This window comes from Bipolaris sorokiniana, assembly GCF_000338995.1.
Source record: "Bipolaris sorokiniana ND90Pr unplaced genomic scaffold COCSAscaffold_16, whole genome shotgun sequence".
NCBI classification, from domain to species: Eukaryota; Fungi; Ascomycota; class Dothideomycetes; order Pleosporales; family Pleosporaceae; genus Bipolaris; species Bipolaris sorokiniana.
The window spans coordinates 194,224-212,417 of record NW_006911910.1 but is presented as its reverse complement, the minus strand read 5'-3'; the positions used below and the strand labels follow the sequence as shown (position 1 = coordinate 212,417).

The window sequence follows — 18,194 nt, the reverse complement described above, 5'->3', positions numbered from 1 at the left end:
ATATATGTATCTTGCCTCTATCTAGCTTACTAAGTAAGTTCTAGGTTATAATATAACTATGTGAGTTTATGCTACAACTAAGAGAGAAAGAAGATTCAACAAAGTAGTAATACAAACGGTATCATCTTCTATTTCTTATCAAACTATATTTCTATATAAAGGGGCGATAAATTTCTTTTATAAAACTTCAAATAAATGGAGGTAAATTTTAAATAAAATCTTTGATTGTATTAATATTTTTCTTTTAATATCTATCTCGGCATTATTAGCTAAGTATGTTGAAATAAAGACCTAATATGAAACTATTAAGACTGGAGGTTCTAGTAGCATAACGCTAAGATTCTTATAGCTAAGAACGTTCTAGGGTAGTTTTTGCGTAACTATATTAGACATCTAAAGTTTCTACTATATCGCCTAGATTTTAACCTAATAGAAAACATAAAGAGCTTATTTAAGGACTAGCTTACTAAACCACCAAGTGGACCTTTCAGCGTTTGCTCTATATACTAGTGTTTAAATACATTTATTAGCATAATTAAATAAGAGTAGGCTAATATTCTATAAGAAGATACATATAATTATAGCTTGTTAGAGATGAAAGCTGATTAGTTAATCTCTAATATAGTCCAGGTGCTAGGCACGATACTTAGATTCTTCAGTCTACTAATCCTTAAATAATTTATCTATCTATTACGTCTATAGCTACGTAATCTACTACTAGATAGAATTATCTAAAGTTTAGTACAGCTAATATATATTGTAGTAGAATAGCTAGTAGATAGAAGCTAGAGCAGAACATAAGAGAAAATTAGATTAATCTAACTCTTTAATCTCTCTCCCCTAGCATTTCTTTCTTTTCACTCTAGACCCTATTAATTTACTATCTCTAAGTCTATCGCTATATAGGTAGTCGACTCTACCTCTAAGCTAGCTATAGAATAAGTAGCACCCTCCTTATTCTAGCATATCTTATCTTTAAAAGACTAATATACTAGAGTTGTAGAAGCAAGTAGCTAGTATATAAAATATTAGTTTGTAGCTAGAACATAATAAAAAAATCTTACTTAAGGATATAGTATTTCTATATCTTGAAAACTAGATAGATAATACATCTATATCTTAATATATAATACATATAGTACTAAATATTACTAGATATAGGACTTGTTACTGTATATAGTCTAAAAAGAGCAGCGCGAGATATCTGGCTAGAATCTAGAAAAGTCACTTCTTTAATTTTAATACAATTCTCAGCGGAGAACAAACCTACGAAGTTTTACGTAATATAGTTATTATAAACTACTCATTCTCTGCTTTTTAATAGACTAGTATATTTAACTATATGTACTCTATAAGCTTATTAATTATATGTAGTCTATAAGCTGATTAATTATCTTATACAACCTATCACCTATTTAACTACGTTTTTTTTTATCACCCTACTGTATGTTCATAAGACAAAGTAAAGTAAAGGAGCGTTTCTCTCTTACATATAAGTATCTAAATTAAAGTTTTATAAAGTAGGACTAAGCTCTCTTTATAACGCGCCTGAAATGAAATTCCTAAAGAACTTACTTAATAGAAAGCTACTCCGCTACTATGCTAGCTATAAATCTCTAGTCAGTAAGTCTTTCAAGGACCTTTTAACTAGGATACGCGTTACTTAGAAAAACTAAAAAGTAGTAGACTAGCTTTTATACAACGTAATAATTTACTCTAAGCTTTTCTTTTTAACTAATAACATAATAGATTAAAGTCCTATTATAGTCGATTATGTCTCTTATAAAAGATATTAATATTAGAATATAAGAACTAAAACGAGAGATTAAAAGAACGTGAGTAGATACCTCTACTATACTCTTTAAGTTAATTTTATATAATCTAAAAAGCTATAGTACTTAAATGTATAAGAAACTCAATACTTACTATCAAGATAATCGTAGCTACTATAGTAAGAAATAGATCTAATACGAAAAAAGAAAAGATTCAGTCTAAAACGCTAGCTAGTGCTATAGAAGTAAGTTAAGAAGTTCTTACGCCTAATTCTTAGTCACTTATTATAACTAAACGCTACTTTATCTATATCTATAGACATTATTATAAATAGTATAGGAAATACTAACACTTTATTTAATAACAGCTGTTTTATATACACTATAGTTAAAAAGGTTATTATCTAAGAGCTTAACTTACTACGTATACTAATATAACCTTATATAGTTATTTACCTTAGTATATAAAAGAGCTTTATATAAGCTATTACCAAGTTTATGATCTATATAAAAGAAATACAATAATAAGTAGCTACTAATATTATTCTGTCTATATCGGAGTATAATATAATTCTAGAAAAGACCTAGCTTAAAGACGTATTTAGTGTATTTAATACGCTATAATAATACTTTTACATTTACCACTATAGAATCCTAATACTAAGTTTTCAATTCTATATATAAGAAATAAACCCTCTTATAGTCTCTACGGCCGCCTTTAAGTACTATATATAATAAATTTAGAAGTAGTTAGCTATATAAGTATCAACTATAAAACTTCAAAATATTATAAAAATCTTACGTTTAAAAACGCTGTAAAAAAAAGAAGAGATGAATTGGTAGCTCTTTATCCATATGTAGCCGTACGTAGAGCTATTTACGCTAAAAAGATAATTACTCTTTCTTAGTGACATAAAGGTAAACTACTAAATTAAACTTATATCTAATTAGAATATAAAAATACTTAGAGTTTATTATAGACTACTCTATAGTATACTAAGAGATAATCTTCTTATACTATAAAAAATGTCATAAAAATTTGTTATTAAGAGGCTTATTTATCTAAGTACCACTTCTATAGTTTTATTTATTAAATATATAATAGAATCTAGAGAACAGCTATGATTGTATAACGAGTTAGATAAGCGAGTAAGCTAGGTAAGCGAGTGAGCTACCCCACCAACTTTACACTACGCCTTAACTTTAACTAACTATAGTATCCCCCTAATACGCCCCTAAAGTCTCTTATAAGGCTAATATATATCTTACAATTTTAGCTCTTAATATAAAGTGAATTTAAACTAAGTGGGACGCTACTAAGACATTTAATTTCTCGCGAGCTATACTCTACCGCTGACACGCTAGTTACTCTACCTGACGTAATTACTAGCATAACTTAAAGAAGCTTACTAAGCTAGAAGAGAAGGTAATAGTTAATTATATATTTAATCTTAATTTACGTAGATTCACGCCTATGTACGCTACTATACGCGATATAGCTAATAAGCTACTAGCTTCGCGCGGCGCTAGTTAGGTTAGATTGGAGTAGCTAGCTAACTTTATTAAGCGTATAGATAGTCTTATAATACGTTTTAATTAAACGTATAATAGGTAGAGAGCTCTATATAAAGATATAGTCCTAATTAAGAACTAGGTTAAGCTTATAAAGCAGAAAAACGCTAAGTATAGTATTTATAATAAGGACGTTTATAACTTTAATAAAGCTAGCTTTATTATAGGTAGAATTACTACTTAGCTTATTATTAAAGCGTTAGAAAGAAGAGCGCAACTAAAGGCTCTCTAGCTAAGTAGTCGTTAGTAGGTAGTATTCATTACTAGAATTAACATAGCTAGCTAGTCTATCCTACTATTTCTAATCTTTACTAGTAAGTATTACCTATTTACTAAGTATAAGAAGGTAGAGATCCTACGTAACTAGGCGATTATAGTTAGTAATAATAGCTAGACGACTAATAAGCTAAGAGTTAAGTAGTTAAAGCACTTTATGAAGTATATAGATAGTAAGGTTATTAAGGCACGTTAGCTGCTTATTCTTAATAGCTATAAGAGCTACTAGTTACTAAAGTTCTAAGAGCTCTATAAGGAGAATAATATCTATACGCTCTATATACTACTTTACTTATCTTATCTACTTTAGCCTTTTAATATGAGCTCCTTCTCGTTATTAAAGCGCGCGTATAGCTATGAAGTAGAGAGTCGAATCTACTATAATATTAATAATATTACTAAGCTTAAGTTTCTACTAGCGTTTAAGATGGCGTTTAATTAATTCTTTACGCTAGCTAATATCTGCTCTGCCTTCTACAGCGTAGACCTTATTTCTCTCTAGCTAGATACTATTCTATTAAAGCTTAATATAAAGCTCCGTACGCCTACTCTACTATCTATTCTAAAGGCTTAGTAGTAGGCTTATACCCCTAGTAATATACGTAAGCTTAAAGCTTAATTAACGTTAATACGTGATCGCGTTTAGCGGTATTAAGACTTATTACTAAATTTAGTTATTAAAGTAATTAACTAGCTTAGGAAGGGGGTAGAAGTAATAATACTTTTAGCTAAGCTAATGCGTAATTAAATTACTAGCCTTAAACAACCTAATAAAGCAGCTATAAAGCGTAGATAGTGTAAATAAAAGCGGATATAGAAGTAAGAAGTGCTTATAAAGGGAGCTAGCGAGGACATTATTACTTACCGTAATGCTAATAAGTATATTACTTATAAAGAGTATTAGAGAAGAGAGTAATTAGATATCAGCCGCTAGGTTCTTACGCGCTATAGTAAGTGTAGAGAGACTAGCTATAATTCGCGTATATGTAAAAATAACACTATAGATACTACTTAGTTTGCTATATTGCTATATATCTATATTATTATAATGTAGTGGAGCTGCGCGCTTATATAGGTGCGTAAAGTTAGTAGGGTAGCTTACTCGCTTACCTAGCTCACTCGCTTATCTAACCCGTTATAAACTTTTAAGCTTTAGATATAATAAGCTATAAGGGCTACTACTCTCTTTTACTTATCCGCGAAACACTAAACGAAGTTAGATAAGTAGAGTATTATATAAGGATTAATATTATGGAAGTTTTTTACTATACCTATAGTTAATAAGAACAAGAATAGATAAATACAATGTAAACGTGATGAATATTACATAAGTAGCTAGTAACCCTTATTAGACCTAGGAATATACCAATTATATATTAAAGATATATTAACTACGTACTTTAGAGCTTTCTAGACGAATTTATATCTATTTACTTTAATAATATTCTTATCTATATAGATAGATTAAAGAAATATTACTAAAAATATATATAATATACTATAAAGTATATTTAAGCTATAATGTATCTCTAAGCTATAAGGAGTCTTTGAGGTATACATTTATAGCTACGGCTAAAGAAGTACAAAATTAATATCTAACGTATAAAATATATTAGGTTTATTATCTAAGTAGAAAAGAGCCTATCGATAGATAAAAATAAGATAAAAGTAATTTAATAATTAATTACTCTAGTAACTATATTTTACGATTAGCCTTAGAATATAGAGAATATTTTACTATTAAATTTATTTAACGAATAATCCATAAGACGGCGAATCCACAGTAAGAAACAGAGACACTTATTTAGAACTAGCGTATCACCTAATCTATAAGATACTTAGTAATTAGTATACCTTAGTACTACTAAGTAACTGAGTACTCCGTATATCGCCTGTAAGATACTTAGTACTTAGTATATCTTAGTACTACTAAGTAACTAAGTATATTGCATAAAGCTCTAGTATATAGTATTAGGTATTAAGCTCTTATAGCTTAATATATTACACTTAAGTTATGAGTTTAAGTATAATATAAACATTATACTTATCTAAGTTACTATTTAGCGTATATTATCTCTCTTTCTGCGAAAACTAACTAATAAGAAGCTTTATACTAGAAGTCTAATATTACTTCTACTTAAGCTATACTCTTAATACTTTAAACACTCTTATAATAAGTAATACTATAATAGACACTCTAACTACTTTCTAGACTAAAAGAACTATAATCAACGCTTATAAGTCCAACTTTTACTATAGCGATTATAATAAGCTTAAAGCTTAGCTTTGTTAGGTCGACTAGTACTCCTACTAAGCTAGAGATAAGATTGAATATAATAATAAGATTATCTTAGCTACTAGTTACTACTAAGGTAACATAGAAAAATAGTCGAATTCTATTATTAAACGTTATATAGATAAATCTATTATTAATACTAATAATACTCGCTAGTTAAAGACTAGGAGGCTTTTAAGGCTAAGATACGATAAAACGTCTTACTTTTTAAGGAATCTCTCATCTCGAAATAGAAAATCCAGACTCTACGCTGACCTTAGTCTACTACTAATAATACTACTTAATTTTAGTAGTATACTATATATTTTAAATAGGATAATAACGCTCTTATGCGTATGTACTACTAAGGCCTAAAATCTATAGTATATAGAGAACTTATAAGCAGTAGAGCTAATATTACTAACATTAATAAACTTATAGAAGAAGCTATTAGGCTTAATATTAAACTCTATAAGCTTATATTAGAAGAATAACTATTTAATTAAAGAACGCGAAACTATAATAATAAGAACGAGTAGCTATAATAATAGTATTACTAGCTTTTATAGGCTAACTAAAGGCGATAGAGAAGCTATTAGCTTAGAATACTTAGCGTATATATAACTAATAGGTATTAACTTATATACCTTAATAATTTAAATAAGAGAAAAGAACTTGGTAAACTTTATTGTAAAAAGAACAAGGATAATAAGAAAAAGATTAATAACTAAATAGATAGTAAAGAAGGCTATATAGTATATAACTATTAGAGTAAGAATCAAGTTATATAATAGCTTAAAGTCCTATACTAGACATTGAAATTAGATAATAATAAGTGATAGAATATTATAACCTCGCTAGATATTATATACTACTTAGATAATATAGAAGTTATTAGTAGATTAGATAAGCTAACTCTAACTACGTCTAAAGATATATCTAAAGCTAAACTAGTGAGTAAGAAGGAATATAAGATATTGAAGAAGAAATAACCTCTTACCTTTAAATATAAAAAGATAGTACGCTTTTAAGAGAAAAATAGACTATCTATACTCTACGTAAAGAGGTAAGATAGTGTAATACTAGGATTATCTAAGACCTAACAAGATAACCTAGTAGAAGTATAAAAGTGGATTAACGTACTATCTATACTACTTAGCTACTTAAGTAAGACCTACGCCTATAAGGATAATAGTAATAAAGTGTTACTAGATATGTATTAATAGCTATAGTACCTACGCTTAGATATTAACTTTTACTAAATTAAGATAAAATAATACCTATTTATATAAGTATATATAATAGTAAATATTAAAAGGCTAGAATAGAGACTTACGCTCTAAGAGAAAATATAAGTATAGAAGATATAATAATGGAATAACTTCTACGAACTTATATAGTACTAGTTTAACGTAAGAAATAAATACTACGTAAGTATATTATAGACCGCGTATACATATAACTACTAGCTTACTTACTACTTAGATAAGAGAGAAGCTAGATAAAGCTTATAATAAGTTAAAAGTATATCTAAGTGTAAATAGCTATAGGATAAATATAAGAATAATAGCTACCTAGTATATTTATAGAATAAGCGTAAGAAAATATACTTTCTTAGTAAAATAGACTCTTAAAGTATTGTTTAGATATAGACTATATACAAAGTATAGTACTTAGATGGCCTCTTATTAGAATCTATAGCAGACTAATAATATATATACTTTAGCTATAAATATAAAAAATATATAGTAGTAAAAAACTACTATAGATACTAATAAGATGAGTCTTTTTTAGGCTAATAATAGAGTAATAAGGCCCTACTAGAGAAATCAACGTACTAGAACCCCTAGAATTAATAAGGCTCTTCATAGAGCTTAATAGAAAATAAATATAGGTACTAGTAGACTCAAAATTATAGGTAAACTATATTTTAGCGCACGTAGTAGGCTAAGCTAGACTTAAAAAATGATAGTAATAATAGCTATACCTACTATACGTAGTTAACAGTGAACTAATACTAAAAGAAAGTAATATTATATATAATGTTAGATAAGTAAAACGTAGTATCTAGAAATATATAGAGAAGATTAATGTAGACGTTATTAGACTAGCTACTTATGATATTATTTTAGGACTTCTATAGCTTAGAAAATATAACTAATAGATTAACTAGAAGTCGAAGGTATTTTAATTTAAATACTACGGAAAGAACGAAGGCATAAGCTAATCTACGAATTAGTAGGGTCTAATAGTAGAAAAGAGTAATATTACTAAATGATATACAGTGGGATGACAAAAAAAACCTAGTAAAAAAACGTAAATATTTTTAAAAGATAATTATTAAGCAGCTATAGTAGCTAAAGATATAATGTTTATTGCGTTTTAAAGCTAACATCTTCTAGTCTTTTACATAAGTATCACGTAATATTCTACTATAGCTTTAAGTAGATCTATAATACCTTAAATACTTAGAAAATCTTTAAAAAATTTCGAACTATTAGAACTATATAGTAGATAGAGCTATATAGCTATTAGGTATATATATAGTAGTAGTAGATATATAAATTACGTGATAATAGTCTTAGCTACTCTAGCCTATATATATAATAGATTCTTAATATATCTAGTATTTAGCCTATACTTATATAATTAGTGCATTATTTAGTAAATAGTTAAAATATTATATATATTACTCTTTTAATTCTGAGTCTCTTAGCTCTGTATTTTCTCTAGATAGATATAAAACTTTCTAAATTTAAAGCTAAAGTTAATTAGCTTATCAACGCTAATATAGCTATTAACAACATTTCTATCTACATTTAGAAGCAACTAAGATCTATCTATAACGCTATTTATCGTATTAATAAAAAAAAGAAAAATATTATTAAGTAAGAAAGAGCTAGTAAAGGCCGGGTTTTAAAGCTTTCTACTAGGGCTAGAAGAGGTATTAATAGGGATATAACTAAGAGCCTAAAGAATACAAATTCTAGATTAATCTAGGAGAATAATCTATTAGTTTCTACTAGAACTCTTTAAAGAGTTCTTAGAGTAGAAGGCTAGATAGTAAATATCTACTTTAAAAAATTAACGTTACACACGTCTAGAGCTAGAGAAAGACTATCCTACGCTAAGAAATAATTAAAAGATCTTTCTAATATTAATTTTAAAAAGATTATATTCTTAGACGAGTGCAGCGTTGAGCGTAGGCATAGATCTCGCTTAAAATATGCTAAAAACGCGGTAATTCTAAAGGTAGAATAACTCTAGTTTCTAGTAAAACTACTAATACGTTTTAGAAACTCCTATATATATAAAATATATCTACTAGATATATATAATTATTATATAGATATATCTTATCTATATCTAGCTTACTAGTTAGGTTCTAGGTTATAATATAACGATCTAAGTTTAGGCCGCAATCTAGAGAGGTAGGAGATTAGATATAGTAGTAATAAAAACGCTAAAATCTACTATTTCTTATCGCTTTTACTACTATATTAGGCGGTGTCTAATACCTGATATAAAGCTAACAATAAAGAGAGGTAAGTTTTATATATCTATTTCAAATATATATTTATTTTCTCCTTTAGTATTTAATAACATATTTCTACCTAAGTATATCAAATTATAGAGCTAATTAAAAACTATTTAGGCTAGAGTTTTCAGCAAGATAACGCTAGGATGTATATAGCTAAGAACGTTCTAGAGTAGTTTTAGCGTAACTATATAAAACTTTTTAAGCATCCACTATATAGCCTAGATCTTAACCTAATAGAAAACGTATGGAGCTTACTTAAGGACCAGCTTACTAAGCTACCTAGTAGGTCTCTAAGCGTTAGCTCTATAGATAAGAGTATAAATACTTTTATTAGCGTAATTAAATAAGAGTAGGCTAATATTCTATAAAGAGATACAGATACTTATATACTATATATAGAAAACTAATACACTAGAGTAGTTGAAGCACGTAGCTACTATATAAATTATTAATTAGTAGCTAGAAGATAAAAGGAAAAATCGTGTTTTCAAACATCGTATTTCTTTATCTTAAAAAATAAATAGAGAATATGTCTCTGTCTTTATTTATATTATATATCTTACTAATCCAACTATATAAAGTACTTATTACTATATAAGATCTAAAAATAGCAGCGCGAAATATGTACCTAGAATCTAGAAAAATTACCTCTCTAACTTTAATATATTTTGTAGCGAGGAATAAGCTTACTAAGCATTACGTAATATAATCATTATATACTACTTAATATTTAGTTTTCAACGGACTAATCCGGTTAAATATAAGTGCTCTATAAGCTGAGTTATCATGTTTTAAAATCTATTACTTTTTTAACTACATTTTTATTTATCACCCCCCTATATAAGGTACCTAACGATTAGAAAAAGATTCTAGTAACTAGCACGTATATAAAAGATAAAGCTAATACATAGATATAACCTTACGTAAAGGATTTTCTAAAGTATATAGATAATAAAGAAACTAGGTCTAAAATATAAGAACTATTTAAGAACTAGAATAATTTTAAGACTGAACTAGAACGTATCTTTAGAGAGGTAGACGAGAAGAAGTAGGTAGAGAGAGTAATTACTCGCCTAAGGCAAACTAAGTTAGTATCCGCGTACACGGCCGAATTTAAGTAACTCTAGGCTAAGATTCATCAGAACAATTCATCGCTTTAAATAGCTGTTAAAGTAGAACTTAAAGAAAACATTAAGGATCGACTTATATATTACGACAAACTAGAAACGTTACACGATCTTATTAAGCTAGCTATACGTATTAATTATAGGCTATAGAAAAAGAGCGAATAGCGAAAGAAATACTTCTAACCTATAATAGCTAATATAAAGAAATACTAGAGTAATAAGAATAAAGATAGTGATACTATTATAACTAGGAAAGTATAAGAGAAATCTAAGAAAAAGAAACTCTAAGAGAAGGGCTGGAACGTCCTTACTTAAAAAGAATATAAGAAGTATTATAATAATAAAGTATATCTCTAATGCAGCGAAGTAGGATACTTCTGCAGAGACTACTTAAAGAATGAAGTTAAGTTAGCCGTAGTTAAGATTAGAATACTACAGGCGTAGCTAACTATCTTAATGCTAGCGGAGAAATTAAATAATAATAGGCTTAGTAATCTAGATTTATACGAAGAAGCCTACTTAGCTGAAAGTATAGATTACGTAGTAATCCCGGAAATTATTCATACGAATAAAGGAATAAAATAGGAAGTGCCTAGAGAGTTAAACTAGAAACTAAGTAACTAGGACATAGAATACTAACTAATATATAACTAATACTAAGTATATATAGACGCTATACACTACGCTAATAATTATATCCTTAGGGGAGGATAAATTATAATTATAGGACCTAAGGCGGTAAATACGCTAAAGTAAGTAAATTAGTTACAACTATACTTTAAAAATTACTTACTAATCTAAAACTAGAAAGAGTATATGAAGCTTTACTAGGTCGACTATATAAGTTTAGTGTATTACTAGTACTACGCTAAGAAACGTAAGAACTACTAATATAATGACGATAGCTGCTGCTATAGCTACCTTAAACTAGAGAACTATAAGGTCCTAGGTTATTACCTATACGCAGATAAAGAAGAGAAAGTATTAGATATATAGGAAACTCATTAACATCTTCTATAAACTAGATATAAATTAGAGTTTTATATACACAATATAGATGCTAAGAAATAATGTAAAATTAACGAGGATAATTCTATATACGAAGACATTTAGGTAGACGATTACTCTATTCTTAACTACCACGTATATAAGTAATAATATAAAAAAGCGCATAAGCGCTTACTATCAATTAATTATACAGAAAAATACTAGTAATACTAAGAATAATAAATAATTGCAAGATAAGCAGATTACTATTTACACTACACTATTATAGTAAGAGAATGCTAAACGACCTAATGCAAGAAGCATAGAATAACTAAAAGACGAACTATCTCACCAGAGACGCTAGAGGAGATAATCCCGTATAAGAATATCTATTAGACATTTTATACTAACGACTAATATCTAATATATATAGATGTAAAAGCTAACTAGGGATATTACATTTAAAAGACTATATAAGGTGTACTAAGAAATATCTCCGCACGAGTGGACGAAATAGAAGAAAAGCTATCACATAGGTATTTAAATTAGAGTTTATGCTATAGAGACGCCTATCTAATTCACGTAGAAGCTAAAACGAAAGTAGAGTATCTTCCTAAGAAATAGAAAAAGTCTAAGAAAGAACGAATTTTCTAACTAAAAAACTAGAATACTATTAGGGACAAGGTCACTCTAGTAAAGGCAGTTCTAAAACGACTCTTAGAAGAGTATAAGAAGACTATAGAGAAAATATAAGTTTTAGAGTTCTAGTAAATATTCTTAATTATAGGTTAATAGCGACTATAGATATTAGTACTGGAAGAATAGTAATTTCTCACTAGATAGTGGAGAAACACAACATACCTTATTAAGCTAAGAAACAGCTAATACGAATAGTATTAGCTAAGAATAGTTCTTTAATATATAGGAATGGTATAATAAGATTTAAGATATAATTAATACTACTAACAGTAGCTAGTATACGTAGTTTTAGGAATATTGATATTATAGATCTTAGAGAAAATAATATATTAATTAGCTATAATAAGTTAAGATAGTATAACTTAGTAATTAATTAGTAATAGAAAATAATACTTAGCTAAGAACCTGCGCGTAAGGTTGCTAGAGTAAGATATAAGATACGCCTAACAAATTAGAGCTTAACCTAGGAAGATAGATTTAGTAAGATCTTACTATATAAGATTGCGAGAATCTATATAAAGGACTCTTAGTAGATAGGAGTTATATAGATAAGACGCGTCGTTTCTAAGAAGAATAGACTCTTACTACTAGATATGCTAAAAGACGTACTATTAGATATACTAAAAGAATATAGAATAAATAAGTTTAGAGAACTATCTAAAGAAAATAAGGTTATAGACTTAGCTAAATACTAAGACTAGGATTATAAGATCGTCTTTAAAGAAGGAGTAAAGTTAACGCTAGAAGGAATATACTCTATATCGCCTAAGCACGATGTTAAGCTAAAGGAATATACCTCTAAAAGAATTTAAAAAAGAGATTTATTTAACTAGAACATAGCCTAATAGCCTTATCTATACTATTTATAAAGAAACCTAATAGAAAGTAGCGACTATATATTAACTACCGTAGGTTAAACGTAGTAACTTAAAAACACTAATATCTCTTACTACTTATATAACAGCTTATAAACTAACTCTAGAGGGCTAAGTAGTTTATAAAGTTTAATATCTAGGAAAGATTTTACTAAATAAGAATTAAGGAAGGAAATGAATAGAACATAGTATTTCAGATAAAATATAGACTATATAAATATATAGTTATACTATTTAGACTAATAAATACGCTAGTAACCTTCTAATTAGTTATTAATAGCGCACTCTATAAATATCTTAGAATCTTCGCGATAGCGTATCTAGATAATATACTAGTATACTCTAGAGAATCGCTTGAAGAACATATTAAATATATTAAGAAAGTGCTTAGGAAGCTTAAAGAATATAAGCTATATCTATAGCTAGGAACGTATAAAGTCTACGTTAAATAAATAGAATTACTAGGCTTTATTATCTTAATAGAGAGAGTTAATATAAATCTAAAGAAAATCGCGACTTTATAGAAATAGCTAATCCCTAAAATAGTTAAGAATATATAATTCTTTCTAGAATTTACTAACTACTGGTATAAGTTTATTAAAGATTACTCTAAAATTACCACGCCTCTCTTAGAGATTATGAAGAGAGAAGTAAAGTTTTAATAGAATAAGGAATATTAAGAGGCTTTTAATCGTATTAAGTAAATATTCCTTAAAGTATCTATACTAGAAATATACGACCTAATATAGGAAACGAGGGTTAAGACTAACATCTTAGAATACGTAGTTAGAGCTGTATTATTATAGTAGTACTTAGATAAGAAATAGAGACTAGTATTGTACTATTTACAAAAGTTCTTAGAAGTAGAACTTAATTACGACGTTTATAATAAGGAACTACTTAGAGTAGTTAATACCCTTAAATAATAAGAAGTATACCTATTAGGACTTCTACACACGATCGAGGTTTTTACTAATTACTAAAACCTAGCGAGTTTTTTAATAACTAAGAAACTTAATTAATAGTAAGTCTAATAAACCAAAATATTAGCTTAGTTCAACTTTAAAATTACTTATTAAGTAGGATCACTTAATAAAGTAGTAAACGCTTTAAGCTAAAGATCTAACCTACACGAAAAAGGATATAAAAAACTACACGATATAGTACTTAAGAAGATATATAATAGTTGTCTTAAGTATAACTATCTAGAAACAGCTAAGATAGATAAGATAGCTAAATAAGTAGAAACGCTATAATAATAATAGCAGCAGAAAGCCGCTAATTAGATTAATAAGGAAGGCGAAAACGATCTTGTTGGATTTCTACTAGATAAACAGGAACTCTAAAGTAAAAATACAATCTATATACTTTCGCATATAAGATTAGATCTTATAAGAGAACTATATAAGTCGCTAGAATATAGATATATAGATGTAAAAGAAATAATTAAGTAACTAAATAAGGTATTTAGTATACTGCGCTTACGAGCGGAGGTATAGGGAATAATAGGTAACTATTTAGTATATTACTAGAATAAGCCTAAGAGATATAAGCTCTACAGCCTATTATAACTCTTACTACCACTAATATAACTATAAAGTAGTATTACGATAGACTTTATAGTAAAGCTTCTAAAATTAGTTAAACTAGGCTCTAGACGACTCTATAATACTATTCTAGTAATTGTATACTAATTAACTAAAAGAATAAAGTTCCTACTAATAGAAGAAATAGTTATAGTAGAGGAATGCGCGTATAAAGTTTCTAAGGCACTAGAATTAGAGTATAGAATACCTAAAGAATTCATTATAGATAGAGATAACCTATTTACGTTAAAGTATTAGTTAACGTTCTTAGTAAAATTAGGCATTAAGAAGAAGTTATTAACTAGCTTTTACCTAGAAATAGACGGCTAGATAGAATAAATAAACTAAATATTAGAGTAGCACTTATAGATATATACAACTAAGTTGTAAGATAACTAGGTTAAACTCTTACTAATAGTATAATTAGCCTGTAATAGAATAAAGTTAGTAACTATAAAGTAGTTACCATACTACGCAAACTATAGATATAAGCAGACTACTTATCGAGATTTAAAGAATATTAAAAGTATCGCAATTAGTGCAGATAATAAAGCTTAACTAATATAAGAATTATATAAGAGATCAAGTGAGAATATCGCTGATAGGAAGCTCTTAAGATCTAAAGCTATAAATAAGTAAAGAATTAAGGGACTAAGCTTTAAAAAGGGGGATGAAGTCTTCTTATTAAGATAAAACCTAAAGACTAAACGGCTATATAGAAAGCTAGACAGCCTTTAAATAAGACTGTTTAAAATCCTAAAAGAAGTTAGGAAAGTAAATTATAAGCTATAGCTACTACTAGGCATACGTATATATAATATTTTCTATAAGAAACTATTTGAACTAGCACCATAAAACGTTAAGCTAGTAATAGATATAAAGCTTAAAGCTAACAAGTATAAGATTAAGAAAGTTAAGGACTTATAGAAAATTAATAGTTAGTAGAAGTACTTAGTTAAGTAGTAAGGATAGTCTAAGTTCTATAATACTTAGGAACCTAAAAGAAATCTAACGAACTATAAGTTACTAATATGTAAGTACTATTAAAGATATCTAAGGAAGCGAGAACTAGGTTCTTAAGAGAAAGGAAGTAATTAAAAGACAAAGAGTTAAAAGAAGAGGTATCAGCCTATAACTAGCTAGAATCAGCTAATAGTCTAGATAGCGATAATTCGATAATAGAAGAGCCCGTACTAAGAGTAGAACTCCCCTTAGCCTACTCTTTCGCTTAATCTTAAAAATTTAGAATAGTAAGATCTCAATTAGCGAATTCTTACTCTCGCGCCTTAACCTCTAGGAGTTCCCGACGAACCCGCGCGGTATTCTCCTTAATACGCGCTAACTTTAGACGTTTTTAACGCTTCTTACGCTAAACTTTCTTCTACTCTTTCTTAGAAACGAATAGGCTATAAACAGCTATAACAGAAATACACTTAGTATAACGACTAGTTATAGTATCTATAAAACACTAAAGGTTCTTCTCCTCGCAACGCTTATAACGATAAGTTATTTCGTAACTCTACTCTTTTATATAATTAGAATAAGCACGACGCTTAAAAGTTAAATCTAGGGCATAAACACGGCGGGCTGAACGAGTCGGCGGTATAGTTAGAAAGGTATAGAGAAAGGGGCGCTTATAACACAACAAGCGCACTTCTATACTTATGTAGAATAATAGCGCTAAGAGATACACAGGAAAATAATAATCTAGTGTATTAGAACAATAACTCTAAGAGGGGGGATAATGTTATAAGTAATAAGATAAAGGATCTCTTCTTAACGACGGCCGTAGGTAGGAGACTATAAGGTAATACGTCAGAAGGTAAGGACCTCTACGGGGCGGTCACGTGATATGCTATCACGCTAAGATGTACCATTAGTAATAGCAGACCTACCATGTGATACCAGAACATCACAGGAGGATTAGATATTAGAGATAGTAGGAGCGCCTCTGATGGCAGGACTAGAATACAATTGGTATAAGAATGGGTCGGATTTAATTATACTGGGATGACAAAAAAAAGTTCAAATCCAAAAAGTTATTATTTTCAAACGTTTATAACTTAATGACTAGAAAAGCTATCCTAAAACGGGTTGATGCATTTTAAAGCCAAGATGTCCTAGTTTAGTATAGGATAGTCACGTGACTGTAGGTCAATCATTTTATTAGCTAAAATAAACCAATAAATAAGAGAAAAAAAACTAAGAACTAAAAATAGAAATCTCTTTTCATTTAATAGATGTTATAACATAGTTTCTATATATGGTATACTAGACTATATAAGCTTTATATATATATAACTTAGTTAGATATAGCTAATATATATCTTTTAATAGCTAAAGGTTTATAATTCAACAGGTTGATTACGTAAGCTATATCTGACTAATTTATTAGTAATATTATAGTATACATTAATATCTTCTTACTATACACCTTCTTTTCTTCTATATCTCTACTATATATTCGAAATTTTCTAAGTTTAAAGCTGAAATTAACTGTAGGCTGGCAAATGGGTACCCTCTACTATAGTGTTAGGTAGAGGTTAGGTTGTGGTCGCACGGGCCTTGGGTATAGGTTAGGTTCAGTTACTAAGCCTTTTAGATTGGGTTTAGGTTAGGTTATATAGACTTTATATTAGGGTAGAGTTAGGTTAAATTAGTTCGGGTATAGGTTAGGTTAAGTTACTAAGCGCTTAGGTAATAGTTATAGTTAGGCCGCACGGACTCTAAGTTAGAGTTAGGTTACAGGTACCTAATTAGGTATACTTATAAAACATCTAACTATAGTATAAAATATAGATAGCTAACTCTATCCTACCTAGGGTCTGTGCGACCTAACCATACCTCTACCTAGTATTAATCTAACCTAACTATAACCCTACCCGACTCTATTGCCAAGAGTTGGGTTAGGTCATAGTTAGGTTACTAAGACTTTAGGTAGAGGTTAGGTTAGGGTATTAATTATATAAGACCCTAACCCTAACTATACCCGAACTCTTAGCAACCCAACCATGACCTAACCCCCACCCATTTGCTAGTCTAATTAACTGTTTTTTGCAAGCTAAAATCCCAATCTAATCTATTGCAAATTATTCTTAAAAAAAAACTAAAATCTATCTACGACGCTATTTGAAGGATTAAAAAGAAAAAAAATACAGGGGGGTGACAAAAAAAAACGTAGTTAAAAAAGTAATAGTTTTTAAAAGATGATAACTCAGCTTATAGAGCACCTATACTTAAACGGGTTAGTCCATTGAAAACTAGATATCAAGTAGTTTATAATGACTATATTACGTAATGCTTAGTAAGCTTATTCCTGGCTACAAAACATGCTAAAGTTCGAGAAGTAATTTTTCTAGATTCTAACTAAATATTTCGCGCTGCTATTTTTAGATCTTATATACTAACAAGTGCTATATATAGTTAGATTAGTGAGATATATAATATATATTAAGATAGAGATATATTATCTATTTAATTTTTT

General features: G+C 28.4%; 3 protein-coding genes across 3 annotated transcripts; all 3 read left to right on the top strand.

Annotated features, from left to right (window-relative positions):
* Nucleotides 1-3,165: 3,165 nt before the first annotated feature.
* On the top strand, nucleotides 3,166-3,528 carry COCSADRAFT_67058 (uncharacterized protein; the record flags this gene model as incomplete). The annotated part of the gene is given in 3 exon segments (XM_007706411.2): nucleotides 3,166-3,301; nucleotides 3,392-3,408; nucleotides 3,427-3,528. Coding segments are annotated over 3 exon segments (255 nt in total), but the record flags the coding sequence as incomplete, so codon positions are not given.
* Nucleotides 3,529-6,737: 3,209 nt separating this feature from the next.
* Nucleotides 6,738-6,887, top strand: COCSADRAFT_100614 (uncharacterized protein; the record flags this gene model as incomplete). The annotated part of the gene is made up of 1 exon (XM_007706410.1): nucleotides 6,738-6,887. A coding segment is annotated over one exon (150 nt), but the record flags the coding sequence as incomplete, so codon positions are not given.
* A 6,509-nt stretch (nucleotides 6,888-13,396) lies between these two features.
* Nucleotides 13,397-13,546, top strand: COCSADRAFT_101172 (uncharacterized protein; the record flags this gene model as incomplete). The annotated part of the gene is made up of 1 exon (XM_007706409.1): nucleotides 13,397-13,546. A coding segment is annotated over one exon (150 nt), but the record flags the coding sequence as incomplete, so codon positions are not given.
* Between the last annotated feature and the right edge of the window lie 4,648 nt (nucleotides 13,547-18,194).